The 15,358-nt window shown below is 46.2% G+C and overlaps 1 protein-coding gene across 1 annotated transcript in view; it reads right to left on the bottom strand.

Annotated features, from left to right (window-relative positions):
* Positions 1–15,358, bottom strand: part of LOC117258006 (uncharacterized) — a 36,988-nt gene that overhangs the window by 16,008 nt on the left and 5,622 nt on the right. Inside the window, exons 4-6 of the mRNA XM_078169741.1 lie at positions 14,373–14,714; positions 7,784–7,873; positions 2,858–2,947 (exon numbers count right to left, since the gene is read on the bottom strand). Of these exons, the coding sequence (XP_078025867.1) occupies positions 2,858–2,947; positions 7,784–7,873; positions 14,373–14,714 (522 nt within the window). The remainder of the gene's footprint in view (positions 1–2,857; positions 2,948–7,783; positions 7,874–14,372; positions 14,715–15,358) is intronic.

Genomic DNA, 15,358 nt, shown 5'->3' with positions numbered 1-15,358 from the left:
AAAATATTTCGGGGTGTTTCCACCTCATGGCGACCAGCTTCTTGGCTGTGGTGAGGCCAGCAAGAATAATTCTTCTCTGAAAGATTGGGGCCAGCGTCCGAGGCAAATCATTAAGGAGCATAGCAGTCACAGTCACAGGTATATCCACAGAAAATATTTCTGATAACTGACAGGCAACATTCTTCCAGAAGCCAATAACGGGGGGGCACTCCCAGAACATATGTATAAACGTACCAGCGGCACCTTGAGAGCCAAGTGTACAATGAAAGACGGTCACAAGACCCATCGCGTGGAGCCTTCTTGGGGTGAGACAGGTCCGGTGGACATAGTTCAAGTGAATCTGTTGGTGATGGGGGTTATGTGAGGTCAACAGGATGTTGGACCATACTGAGTCCCAGTCCACATCTTGGTTCAGTCCTGGCACATCGTTCCTCCATATCCTGTTCAGGGGGAGGTCCTTGTAAGAGGACTTTAATAGAAGGGCATAAAAGGTAGAGACAAAGCCCCTGGAAGTGCCTCTGCTTGTGATGAGTTTATGGAAGGGATGCTGATCCAGTGGCCGATTCCATGGGACCCCATGGGCCCTGAAGGCTGCTCTCGATTGAAAATAAAAAAAGAAAGAAGTACCTGGTAAATTGTTGTGATCTCTCAGATCCTGAAAAGAGTGAAGACCTGTGTTATTAAAAATATTTCTCAGAGTGCCAACACCCTTTCTTTCCCACTAGGGAAATTTATTGGTCTTCGTCCTATCAGGTGCTGAGTATTACTAAATACTGGAGAATCTAAATGCCACGGACACTGGATAGCACCAAGTTTCTGGGAGTTGTGCCAAATTTGGATAACGTGTGATGAGTGGGCCGTATTTGAGTTGACATTGCCTTATGGAGTTGTTCATAAAAATGACATCCTGGAGTCTGAAGGGGGAGACCAGCTCCTCCAGGCCACGCCAAAATACGGTGGCCCAGGAGAGAACATCAGTCCTGGCCACTAGAGGTACCTGGTCAATGAAGGCAGACCTTGACAAGCAGCTACAGTTCCACACCGACATCACCATCACCAAATTGAGACCCGACATCGTCCTGTGGTCGGTGGCTGAGAAGCTTGTCTTGCTGGTCAAATTGACAGTTCCATGGGAACAGGGCATCCATGAAGCATACGAGAGGAAAAAGCTGCGGTACGCTGACCTGGTGGCTGAATGCCAGGAGAGCAACAACCTATCCGGTGGAAGTCGGCTGTCATGGCTTTGCAAGCCTCTCAACTAAACGCCACTGCCATGTAGAGCCCGTGGCCGCTTCCTGGTGAGCAATGGGGAGGATCACCAGTGTAGGACAACTTCCAGCTACAGACCCTGCGCCTGGCTCTTAGGCACAGGCAGAGGTAGGACAGGCAGGGATGCCTCGCAGGTACCAACACCAATCCTGTCAACAAACTACTACTGGAAAAGATCAGTTGGAGTCCAGGGAAGACTGGAGGACTGTCAGGAGAGTCTGACTGGAAGCAGGGAAGACTGCACCTGGGGTGGGCGGGCTAGTGACCCTTCCCACAGGCCCACGTAGGGCCAACCCAACCCAACTATGAGCATGAAAAACAACAAACTGCCCAGTGGTCCTCCAAGAGGTGGGATGAAAGAAGGACCAATCAGGACAGACATTAGGGAAACGAACGGAACGGAAATGGCAGAAGAGAAAACTCTCAGGTCTTGTACATGTGGATGGACGAAGGAGACAACACTCAGAGGCTTGAGACAACACCAGAGGATCAGAGAGTGTACACAGGCTGACCGAATGCAACCTTGCACTGCCCAGGCAGATGAGACAAGAAGGGAACAGTGCCAAATTGAACACCACAGCGCTACCGAGCCCACTGTTATAAACGTTCAGAACCCACCAGAACCACCTGACACCAATCCCCTGGTGAACTTCCAGGCAGCTGAAAGGGCCCCAGTGACCAATAACACAAGGAAAGAGAAAGATCCTCACAGAAAGAAGAACATCAAGTGGCAAAAGGCAGAGGAGTCAGAGGCTTGGACGTCAACTTGGCACTCACGCTAAGAAACTCCCTCAAAGGCAATGTGGAAAGAAAAGTGGCCCTCTTCAGTCAGATCATCTATGAGGAATGCTTTGGCAGGTTTGGTCAGTTTGGAAAGAGGAAGGAAGTCATGCCCAAAGCCAAGAGTGGAAGAGAAAAGGAAATTCTGCAGCTTGTGAAAGAACGAAGAGCACTACGCAAGGCTTGGGAAAAGGCGGAGGAACATCAGAGAGAAGGCTTAAAAGCCCTATGGAACGACATCAAGAGCCGCCTAACATCACTCAGGAGGGCTGAACGCGTCAGGAAGAGGAGAAAGAGGAAAGAGAGCCAGCATTCCAAGTTCCTGAAGAATCCTTACAGAATAGCCAGAAGCCTGCTGGAGGAGAAAAAGAGTGGCACTGCCGGCTCTAGCCACTTTGGTGCCCTAGGCAGGATTAGGTTTTAATAATAGATATTGTTGGTATTCTTGAATGGACTCCTTTTAAAAAGTCAAATATGTGGAAATATTGCATTCAAATGAAAATTGGGATCTGTGTGCAAGCTACAGTTCCCATTGTTTTCTGTTGCTATGGAGGTTTAGAAATGTTCAAAGGCTTGGCCAACTTATTGACACTGTAAAAATAGACTTCCATAGCCTCCATGTGTGGACAAATGGACAACAACACTCCAGATGTACAGGCCAGGATGAGTTGCATGTGTAAGTGATGTGAATATTGTGATAAGAGTATTTGTGAATATTTGATAGAATTGTAGCAAAAATGTTTCTGGATTTGGCCATATTTACATTAGAAACATGACTGCAGCAGTAACATACAGTTACAGAACTCACCTGATTCAGGCTGTGTCTCACTGGAAGTGGTGAGGTAGTGAGGTGGTGTGCTGAATCCAGCCGTGCTGCTGCTTGTTGTCTGACTTGTAGCTGTATTCAAACATACAGTACATCCATACTGTTACACCACTGCTTTAAGTCTGTTGTGTCATTCTACTTCATATAAAGTGAAGCACTGTACAAATTGACTTTATTTTATTTGACCTACATTTACTGTAATTAGTAACAAGGTTAAACTGGAACATTCAATAGTAATAATAATGACATTATAATAATAATATTAATAACAGCAACAAAAATAATGATAAAAATGACAACATAGCAGTGTATCAGAGACCACAAATAATTGGCTAAACTTATATTCTTCAGCACTAAGCAGCCAGTAGTTAACCAGATAGAAACAGCAATAAACCAGCTCAGCAGCTTAACTCAATCCTTGGCAGCGATCACATCATTATCTACAGTAGCATTATTAGGCAACTTTGCTTTATTTCAACTTCGCAAGCTGCTAGCTCATACAAATGAAAAGTCAAACGGCATTTTTTAATGTTATAAAAGACGACATACTTCGATACTGGGACCTCCGCCTCCTCTTTCCTCCGCTTTCTGTATGTCGCACCTGAGGGCTTGGAGGTCTTTTCATGATGATGACTCAATAATTTGACAAATTATGACCTCTTGTTGTCTGTCAGTCACAACCGCTACCTACCTGAGATGCGCACAGATAACTCGTCCCACCCCCCTCTCCCACAGTGACGTGACTGAGCACGGTGCAGGACAGGTTCAGGGCCAGGTCAAATAATGACAAATAACAGGGGGGTTGCTGTTGTTTACTTTCTCTTTATTTGTTCTTCTTTTTTTCAAGACAGAGTATGAGGAAAGGGCACCAGTCGTGGCTGCAAATTATTATTAGAATTTATTTTGTTGTTTGAGAGTTTGCAGCTGCGCCCCTGCCAGCATGTGGCACCCTAGGCGACCGCCTTTATGGGCTATGCCAACAGCCGGCCCTGCACTTTGGTCATGGCCAAAGAAGATCTGGAGGACCACGTGAGGAGGCAGATTTCAGACCCAGAAAGGCATCTCCCTCTAGGGTCCCCGGGCTATGTTCCCCAACCACCAGTCCCAACGGAAGAGTTCGAAGTGGTACCACCTAAGTTGAGTGAAGTGGAGGATATCTTAAGGGAAGCAAGGTCTAGCTCCTCCCCCAAGCCAAATGGCATTCCATACAAGCTCTACAAAAGATGCCTCCAAGTCCTGAAAGAGCTATGGAAACTAATGAGGATGATCTGGAAACAACAGAGTTCCCACAGAGTGGCGTAGAGCTGTGGCCACCTTGATTCCAAAAGAGCAGGAGTCATACCATTGGACAGTTCCGGAGCATCGCACTGCTGAATGTAGAAGGCAAGATCTTTTTTGCAATTATTGTGAAGAGAATGACCAAGTTTCTGCTGCAAAACAACTATATCGACACTAGCTGCCAGAAAGCAGGAGTCCCTGGCTTCTCAGGTTGCTCAGAACATGCAACGATAATCTGGGACCAGATTCAATACGCCAAGAGAGTCAAGAAGGACCTCCATGTGGTATGGCTTGACCTGGAGAATGCATATGGATCGGTTCCACATCAGCTGATAAGCTTCACCCTGGACTTCTTCCACGTGTCTGTAGGTGTCAAGAACATCATAGAGAGCCACTACGTGGATGTGAAGATATGCCACTCACTGCAGCAGTATACAACTGACTGGCAACATTTGGGCAGGGGCATAGCGATGGGGTGTTCCATCTCACCCATCCTCTTCACAGCCTCTTTCGAAATCATCCTGATCGGCACAAGGACAATGGTCAGAGGAGTCTGCAACAGCACAGGCCAATGATTGCCACCCCTTAGCTGCTTCGTGGTTGATGTAACAACCTTACTGCAGACAGCTGCATGCACAATGCGTCTTCTCTTTTTTATTTTTGATCATTTTTTTTTTCTTTTTTCAACAAACATAGAAAACAATACAACAACACAACAGCAACAGTCGTTAAGACAAAAAGGGAAAACACACGAGATGGGCAGTAAAATAAAATATTTCGGGGTGTTTCCACCTCATGGCGACCAGCTTCTTGGCTGTGGTGAGGCCAGCAAGAATAATTCTTCTCTGAAAGATTGGGGCCAGCGGCCGAGGCAAATCATTAAGGAGCATAGCAGTCACAGTCACAGGTATATCCACAGAAAATATTTCTGATAACTGACAGGCAACATTCTTCCAGAAGCCAATAACGGGGGGGCACTCCCAGAACATATGTATAAACGTACCAGCGGTACCTTGAGAGCCAAGTGTACAATGAAAGACGGTCACAAGACCCATCGCGTGGAGCCTTCTTGGGGTGAGACAGGTCCGGTGGACATAGTTCAAGTGAATCTGTTGGTGATGGGGGTTATGTGAGGTCAACAGGATGTTGGACCATACTGAGTCCCAGTCCACATCTTGGTTCAGTCCTGGCACATCGTTCCTCCATATCCTGTTCAGGGGGAGGTCCTTGTAAGAGGACTTTAATAGAAGGGCATAAAAGGTAGAGACAAAGCCCCTGGAAGTGCCTCTGCTTGTGATGAGTTTATGGAAGGGATGCTGATCCAGTGGCCGATTCCATGGGACCCCATGGGCCCTGAGGGCTGCTCTTGATTGAAAATAAAAAAAGAAAGAAGTACCTGGTAAATTGTTGTGATCTCTCAGATCCTGAAAAGAGCGAAGACCTGTGTTATTAAAAATATCTCTCAGAGTGCGAACACCCTTTCTTTCCCACTAGGGAAATTTATTGGTCTTCGTCCTATCAGGATTTGAGTATTACTAAATACTGGAGAATCTAAATGCCACGGACACTGGATAGCACCAAGTTTCTGGGAGTTGCGCCAAATTTGGATAACGTGTGATGAGTGGGCCGTATTTGAGTTGACATTGCCTTATGGAGTTGTTCATAAAAATGACATCCTGGAGTCTGAAGGGGGAGACCAGCTCCTCCTCCAGGCCACGCCAAAAATACGGTGGCCCAGGAGAGAACATCAGTCCTGGCCACTAGAGGTACCTGGTCAATGAAGGCAGACCTTGACAAGCAGCTACAGTTCCACACCGACATCACCATCACCAAATTGAGACCCGACATCGTCCTGTGGTCGGTGGCTGAGAAGCTTGTCTTGCTGGTCAAATTGACAGTTCCATGGGAACAGGGCATCCATGAAGCATACGAGAGGAAAAAGCTGCGGTACGCTGACCTGGTGGCTGAATGCCAGGAGAGCAACAACCTATCCGGTGGAAGTCGGCTGTCATGGCTTTGCAAGCCTCTCAACTAAACGCCACTGCCATGTAGAGCCCGTGGCCACTTCCTGGTGAGCAATGGGGAGGATCACCAGTGTAGGACAACTTCCAGCTACAGACCCTGCGCCTGGCTCTTAGGCACAGGCAGAGGTAGGACAGGCAGGGATGCCTCGCAGGTACCAACACCAATCCTGTCAACAAACTACTACTGGAAAAGATCAGTTGGAGTCCAGGGAAGACTGGAGGACTGTCAGGAGAGTCTGACTGGAAGCAGGGAAGACTGCACCTGGGGTGGGCGGGCTAGTGACCCTTCCCACAGGCCCACGTAGGGCCAACCCAACCCAACTATGAGCATGAAAAACAACAAACTGCCCAGTGGTCCTCCAAGAGGTGGGATGAAAGAAGGACCAATCAGGACAGACATTAGGGAAACGAACGGAACGGAAACGGCAGAAGAGAAAACTCTCAGGTCTTGTACATGTGGATGGACGAAGGAGACAACACTCAGAGGCTTGAGACAACACCAGAGGATCAGAGAGTGTACACAGGCTGACCGAATGCAACCTTGCACTGCCCAGGCAGATGAGACAAGAAGGGAACAGTGCCAAATTGAACACCACAGCGCTACCGAGCCCACTGTTATAAACGTTCAGAACCCACCAGAACCACCTGACACCAATCCCCTGGTGAACTTCCAGGCAGCTGAAAGGGCCCCAGTGACCAATAACACAAGGAAAGAGAAAGATCCTAACAGAAAGAAGAACATCAAGTGGCAAAAGGCAGAGGAGTCAGAGGCTTGGACGTCAACTTGGCACTCACGCTAAGAAACTCCCTCAAAGGCAATGTGGAAAGAAAAGTGGCCCTCTTCAGTCAGATCATCTATGAGGAATGCTTTGGCAGGTTTGGTCAGTTTGGAAAGAGGAAGGAAGTCATGCCCAAAGCCAAGAGTGGAAGAGAAAAGGAAATTCTGCAGCTTGTGAAAGAACGATGAGCACTACGCAAGGCTTGGGAAAAGGCGGAGGAACATCAGAGAGAAGGCTTAAAAGCCCTATGGAACGACATCAAGAGCCGTCTAACATCACTCAGGAGTGCTGAACGCGTCAGGAAGAGGAGAAAGAGGAAAGAGAGCCAGCATTCCAAGTTCCTGAAGAATCCTTACAGAATAGCCAGAAGCCTGCTGGAGGAGAAAAAGAGTGGCACTGCCGGCTCTAGCCACTTTGGTGCCCTAGGCAGGATTAGGTTTTAATAATAGATATTGTTGGTATTCTTGAATGGACTCCTTTTAAAAAGTCAAATATGTGGAAATATTGCATTCAAATGAAAATTGGGATCTGTGTGCAAGCTACAGTTCCCATTGTTTTCTGTCGCTGTGGAGATTTAGAAATGTTTAAAGGTTTGGCCAACTTATTGACACTGTAAAAATAGACTTTCATAGCCTCCATGTGTGGACAAATGGACAACAACACTCCAGATGTACAGGCCAGGATGAGCTGCATGTGTAAGTGATGTGAATATTGTGATAAGAGTATTTGTGAATATTTGATAGAATTGTAGCAAAAATGTTTCTGGATTTGGCCATATTTACATTAGAAACATGACTGCAGCAGTAACATACAGTTACAGAACTCACCTGATTCAGGCTGTGTCTCACTGGAAGTGGTGAGGTAGTGAGGTGGTGTGCTGAATCCAGCCGTGCTGCTGCTTGTTGTCTGACTTGTAGCTGTATTCAAACATACAGTACATCCATACTGTTACACCACTGCTTTAAGTCTGTTGTGTCATTCTACTTCATATAAAGTGAAGCACTGTACAAATTGACTTTATTTTATTTGACCTACATTTACTGTAATTAGTAACAAGGTTAAACTGGAACATTCAATAGTAATAATAATGACATTATAATAATAATATTAATAACAGCAACAAAAATAATGATAAAAATGACAACATAGCAGTGTATCAGAGACCACAAATAATTGGCTAAACTTATATTCTTCAGCACTAAGCAGCCAGTAGTTAACCAGATAGAAACAGCAATAAACCAGCTCAGCAGCTTAACTCAATCCTTGGCAGCGATCACATCATTATCTACAGTAGCATTATTAGGCAGCTTTGCTTTATTTCAACTTCGCAAGCTGCTAGCTCGTACAAATGAAAAGTCAAACGGCATTTTTTAATGTTATAAAAGACGACATACTTCGATACTGGGACCTCCGCCTCCTCTTTCCTCCGCTTTCTGTATGTCGCACCTGAGGGCTTGGAGGTCTTTTCATGATGATAATAATTTGACAAATTATGACCTCTTGCTGTCTGTCAGTCACAACCACTACCTACCTGAGATGCGCACAGATAACTCGTCCCACCCCCCTCTCCCACAGTGACGTGACTGAGCACGATGCAGGACAGGTTCAGGGCCAGGTCAAATAATAACAAATAACAGGGGGGTTGTTGCTGTTTACTTTCTCTTTATTTGTTCTTCTTTTTTTCAAGACAGAGTATGAGGAAAGGGCACCAGTCGGGGCTGCAAATTATTATTAGAATTTATTTTATTTTGTTTATTCTATTTTCTTTTTTTTTTTTTTTTTTTGTTAGGGCTTGCAGCTGCGCCCCTGCCAGCATGTGGCGCCCTAGGCGACCGCCGATATGGCCTATGACAAGAGCCGGTCCTGCACTTTGGTCATGGCCAAAGAAGATCTGGAGGACCACTTGAGGAGGCAGATTTCAGACCCAGAAAGGCATGCAAAGCGGGAGTCCCTGGCTTCTCACGTTGCTCAGAATATGCAACGATAATCTAGGACCAGATTCAATACGCCAAGAGAGTCAAGAAGGACTTCCATGTGGTATGGCTTGACCTGGAGAATGCATATGGATCGGTTCCACATCAGCTGATAAGCTTTGCCCTGGACTTCCTCCACATGTCTGTAGATGTCAAGAATATAAAGAATATAGAAATATAAAGAAGGACTAGAGTCAGCTGAAAGCAACAGAGAACATGACTACATTACCAACGGGAATAAAAAGTGAAATGCAAAATGAGATATTAGAGGTCCATAGTGTACAAGTCTGAAAGCGACAGATAGTAAAGAGGATATTAGAGATGATGACAATACCAGACCCATGAGAAAGTAGCGTTGTCCTTAACGTTCATTGTCTGCGGGGCCTGGCACTGCTCATGGGGAACGCTCCCCCGATCGAGGCTGCAGGTGTGGAAGAGGCGGGGGCCAGCAGGTCTACCCCCGCATCCGCGCCAGGGCGGGGAGCCGGCCCAGGTATTCCTCTGCTTCCAGCGGGGTCGTGAATACGCGCGCGTCGGGGCCAGATCCAATTTTCAGAGTGGTGGGGTAGAGCAGGTATGCTCCAGCTCCCTTTTCACGGGCGATATTCATCGCCCTGGAGAATGCACTGCATCTTTTCGTGGTGTAATCTGAGAAGTCCGCGGCGAAGCAGAGCATACAGTTGTCGACCGTGAGAGGGTGCTTCCTCGCTTCGCAGAGGATGGCCTGACATGTGGAGAACCGGAGACAGCAGAAGATGAAGGTCCGTGGCCGCTCCACCTCCTCCCAGCTGGGACCGCAACCAATCCTGTGGGCACGCTCGAACTCTGGCCTCGCACTCCCCAAGGCGGGGAACCATCTTGGTATCATCCTCTCCAGGTACTGCACCGGCGTGTCCTCCTCTGCTAGGTCAGGTAGGCCACAAACCCACACGTTGCAACGCCTGTTTTTGTATGGCAATCTTTCTGTCAAAGTTCAGCAGCCTGTCCTGCGTTTCGGAAAGGGTGGCCGAGACATTTTTGGTATCACCCTTCATCAGTGCGTCTTCTCAAGAGGCTTGACGAGTTTCTATCCTGGGCCAGGATGAAGATAAAATCTGCCCGCAGCCTCTCAATGCGCAAGGGTAAACATCTAGACACAATCTCCTTCCAAGTAGCCAGAGAGAGAATCCCAGTGCTTGCCGAAAAACCAATCAGGAGCCTGGGCAGAGAGTATACAGCTGATCTCACAGACAGGCACATGGCGGACACCATCACAAACCAACTGAAGGAGGGCCTGAAGAGGATTCACCAGAGCTATCTTCCTGGCAAATATACAGTCTGGTGTTACCAGTTCACACTTTACCAACGCCTGATGTGGCCACTAAAGATGAGTGAAATAACATCAACAACAGTGGAAAAACTGGACGCCAAAGCCAACAAATACATCCGGAAGTGGAGAAATGCCCTGCAGCAACCACTGAAGAGCATTGCAACTGGGTACAGGCTGGAGAAGACTAGGCTGGTGCTGGAACTCAGGCAGTCAAGCGACCACTTGGTCAGGACCAGTGTTGTGCTAGTTACTGAAAAATAGTAACTAGTTACCGTTATTAGTTACTTCATTAAAAAGTAACTCAGTTAGTAACTCAGTTACTTAAAACAAAAACTAATGCGTTACTGAGAAAAGTAATTTTTAGTTACTCCCCCCCCCCCCCCCCCCCCCCCCAAAAAAAAAAAAAACTCGACTTAGGACTCTCGTCTTGGCCCGCTATAATGCCATGACCTTGACACACGCGCACTAGTGTCATCTATACTCTGAGTACGTCCTGGCTGTACATGACTGAGTGGGGACGCTAGAGGGCGCTAGGTGCTTTTCTTTTTTGCAGTGTAGTTATTCTAAGCAGCAAAGAAGACAACGTTGCTAAGAGGGATCGTGTTTTGGGAAACTCAGCCCTGCAGCCCAAAACATTTCCTAACTGTACTGGCTCGTAGCTACATCGCCTAAGCGACAGCGGATGGAGCTTAACCAAGGGACTGTTAGAGTACAACTTGAGAAACCAATTGAACGGTATCGGAAACATGCAACTGTCTTCTACAGTGGAGTCACTCGCTGTCAGGCAGCTAAACATTTTACAACTACAGTACTTGGATACAAATATCGAAAATGAGCTAAAGAGAACATTTGAAGAGCTACATGAGTCTGTCGCCCACTGCAGACGTTGTCTGTCCATAAAAAAAAGCTTCCTCGGGATAACAATGGATATCACGTCACTAGATATAACGTTACTGGGACTAAAAATCTACAGAAGCGCTACCGCTTAATGTAACGTTACAGCACTGTGGTGAGGCCAGCAGGTTGACAGTGACTTCAGAGATGGTGAGAGACGTGTTTCATTAAGATGCTCTGGTAAGAATTGTTCATATATCTCTATCTGACTTGACTATCTTTTATTGTTTAGGGCTAAAATGTTTTAGCGAAAGCGAACTTCAGTTTCTGAAGGAATACTGCATGCTGCGTGCCGTTTTAAAATCTGGCCAAAAATAACGGAGTAACGCACCATTTGGTAACGTTAACTGAGTTACTGAATTTAAAAACGAATGCATTAGAGTAATAGTTACTGCCAAAACTACAGACGTTACTGTAACGCATTACTAATAACACGTTACTGCCCAAACTGGTCAGGACTGCCGGAGCTATGATCCCGAACAGGCAGAGCATGGAAGGCAGAAGACTGTGTGGACAATGCCATCTCCAGACTCAAACATCAAGAGCTAGCTGGAATAACCGAACAAGGAAGACAATGCCTGGGCTGGGGAGAGCCACAGAAGTTTTGGTCCAAAGCATCGGCAAAAAACCAGAAGGCCATGGTGGTCACAGAAGTGCCAATGGACAAAGTGGGAGAGCATTCTCCCAAGGGCAGTGGGGTGGGACGACCTATGGAAGATGCCTCAGGCAAGGCTCAGCTACCTAGTCAGGGCCACATATGACACCCTTCCTAGCCCATCAAACCTGGCAAGGTGGTATGGCGCAGAGGAGAACTGTGATCTGTGTGGAACAGCCCCAGGAAACCTACATCACATCCTTTGTGGCTGCCGGACAGCCTTAGCTCAAGGTCGATACAGGTGGTGGCATGACCAGGTCTTAAGGAAGCTGGCAGAACACGCAGAGAGCATGGTAGTTCTGGCAAGCAGAAGACCCAAATCCCAGCAGAAGCAGCGTGTCCAGTTTGTCACAGCAGGACAATCTGTGAAGAACTGCCCCCAGGAGAGAACATCAGTCCTGGCCCCTAGAGGTACCTGGTCAATGAAAGCAGACCTTGACAGGCAGCTACAGTTCCACACCGACATCACCATCACCACATGGAGACCCGACATCGTCCTGTGGTCGGTGGCTGAGAAGCGTGTCTTGCTGGTTGAATTGACAGTTCCATGGGAACAGGGCATCCAGGAAGCATACGAGAGGAAAAAGCTGCAGTACGCTGACCTGGTGGCTGAATGCCAGGAGAAAGGCTGGAGAGCAACAACCTATCCAGTGGAAGTCGGCTGTCGTGGCTTTGCAAGCCTCTCAACTAAACGCTTCCTAAGGGACACTGGCTTCACGGCAGGAAAAATCAAGAACATCCTTAAAGAACTCACTGAAGAAGCAGAAAAGGGAAAGTTTCTGGCTATGGTTGTGAAGGAAGGACAAGAACTGGGGAAACTGAGAACCCACTTAGTACAAACCTGACCATCAAGTGCCAGCTGCAGGGAGTGGCAGGGAGACGTCCCTGACCGCTGCCCCACCATCCTGAGATGTTCAGGGCCCAGTATTTCAAAGTGATCTGATAGGATTATCCTGGCCGGATTGGATTAAATCCTGATCTGATCTGAAAACTGGGTATTTCAATCCTGAGGTTCAGGATTCAGTTCTGGTAAACCAATCCTCCCTTTAATCCAGATAAAGGCTACATTTGGGAATTTCAAAAGTTAAGGCAGAGATCTGGATCAATTTGATACCAAATTTCAGGATTATTTGGATCCCACCTCAGAGGTGGATTTGACAAAGCCTCAGCTCCACTTCTCCTAGATATTGATACTCAAGATGTTCATTACACTTAATCTAAATTAGTGTTTTAGTTGTGAGTAATTTCAAGCATAGAAAAATATTGTTTGCCCATACTTCCTGAAACTGCTGTAAATAAGAGTAACAAATACAGACCTATTTCTCAGTGTCTAGTTTTACCTAACATTGTAACTTGTTTGTACCAAAACATCCAACATATGTTTGTGGTCAGACAAAGGCAAGGAAATGTAATGCAAAGCAAATGTATTTGTACAGCACATTCTTTTCTTTACATACAGTACAAGAAACAACACAGGGATTAACATAATAAGCACATGGACAACAACTCAGTCCTCTGACACTTCTGAATGAACCGCATAATTTATACTAGCACTGTGTATTTTTCCTATACTGCAGCAGTCTGCTCTGCACACATGTACTTTTTTTTTTTTTTTTTTTTTTTGTTTTAAAGTCCACTGTGTTTGCAATAACATAACAATAAACTCTGAACAGGCTGGTGTTTAAAGAGTTCATGTACGACGTACTTCAGATTAATTCCCTTTTAAATTAAACCATAGACCGCAAAATACTTCAACAAAGCCAGCTACCTCGCTAGCTTGCTAGCTACTAAACATGCAAGTCAATGGAGCTGCATTAACTACCGTTACCATGACCTCGGCTCAATTAGAGATCGGTGCGCCCACGTTTTAAGTAGGTGACAATTCAAATAGCTGGCTCACATCAGATGGTGGGTGGCCTTCGCTGTGCTACCAACTGCTCCCTTTGTAAAGTAGTCCGCCATGTTTCAGATCCGGGGGCGGAGTCGTGAGATTTGGAATAGTATCCAGTCAGATTGGGATCAAAGTGATCCACCCTGCCAGTGTTTTGTAATACCCAGATAAAGTCAGCAGGATCACCTTGATCCCTGACTGAGAAAAGGACGATTTCATTATCCGGATTATTCTGATCCAGATTACAAGTTTTGAAATACTGGGCCCTGGTGATCAAAGGTGCGAAACCTGAGTGAAGGATGGCTCCCAGCTGAAGACCCTGCAGTTGGTACACAAGCACTGGCTGAAGAGGGTCCGACAGAAGTGCCACGCAGGTCCCAACACCTACCTGTCATTGTTCACCATCGGGTATGCAAGCTTGACTCAGGGAGAAGGACGCCCCTGCCATGTAGAGCCCGTGGCTACAGACCCTGCACCTGGATCCTAGGCGCTAGCGGAGGTGGGACAGGCAGGGATGCCGAACAGGTACCAACACTAATCCTGTCAACATACTAACTCACAAACAACTCCACAAAATGATCAGCATCATGAGGGTTAAAATTTATTGTCCAGAACCTGATGTTTTGTATTTTCTCATTTGATGCTTAAGTAAGCACAATTCTAGATGCTATTTAAATCATAGTTTACCACTTACATTGACTGTAGCAAATGAATGCTCTCCTGACGTCACAGGGCCAGTCCTCCCATTGTCCAGAGTTTCCAAAATATGCAGCCACACAATACTCATTCCATTCAACGTTATTTGGTTCTGTCTGTCTCCAGTGCCTAAATGAGGAGCTACTTCCATCCGACCACTTCCAGGAGTCTCTGAAGAGGCCGATCCAGACAAGTTCTCCTGCAGGTATCAGCTCCTGTACCTTCTGGTTCTCTGTCATGTTCCTCACACTGGTCAGGTCTGTGTAGTTTACTCTGCAGTGGCTCTGGGCCTCAGTCCATGTCATGGATTTGTTGATGAGGATAAATGTCACATCCGACCCTGAAAATAGAGCACAGTGAGGCGCTGTGTAGAGGCACCGTAACATACATCCACCCATCCGTGTCACTCTGATGTAGTACTTATCTGTCAGATTTGGGTTCACCAACTGCCCGGTGTGAGCAGAGACAGGCGCCAAATTGCTTTTTTACATCTGCTTGTCTTTTTCAACCAAAACTCAACCTGAAATAAAGTTTATGTTTCCCACGTTGTGTCTCTGATGATTAATTTAATGTTAACAGCTTTTTTCGATTTAGTTGTAGGCTTGAGACGAAAATACTTTTTATCCTTCATAGTTTCAGCCAACAAAAATTCATGACATCTTAGTCAGCTTTTAGTCACTATGTTTTCTATAAGTTTTTAATCTTAAACTAATCCATTGAGGCTGATTCATGTATCAGAAATAAGAATCAAGATGACAGGTTGTATAAAAATTTCATTTCGACTTTTTTTTCCTGCAACTCCAAATTATTTCTACACGCTCACAAACTGTCATTTCTCCAGCAGTGTTTGATTTACGAGCACGCACTTCCCAATCATCATCTGAAAAGCTCAACATCTCTCTGTTTATGCTCTCAAAAACTTTGACAGCACTAATAACTAATGTGAGCCAACTAGGATTTGTCCCCAGGTTCATTGTAAACTCT

The sequence above is a fragment of the Epinephelus lanceolatus genome, chromosome 8 (genome assembly GCF_041903045.1).
Source record: "Epinephelus lanceolatus isolate andai-2023 chromosome 8, ASM4190304v1, whole genome shotgun sequence".
NCBI classification, from domain to species: domain Eukaryota; kingdom Metazoa; phylum Chordata; class Actinopteri; order Perciformes; family Serranidae; genus Epinephelus; species Epinephelus lanceolatus.
This window is presented reverse-complemented; position numbering and strand designations above follow the sequence as displayed.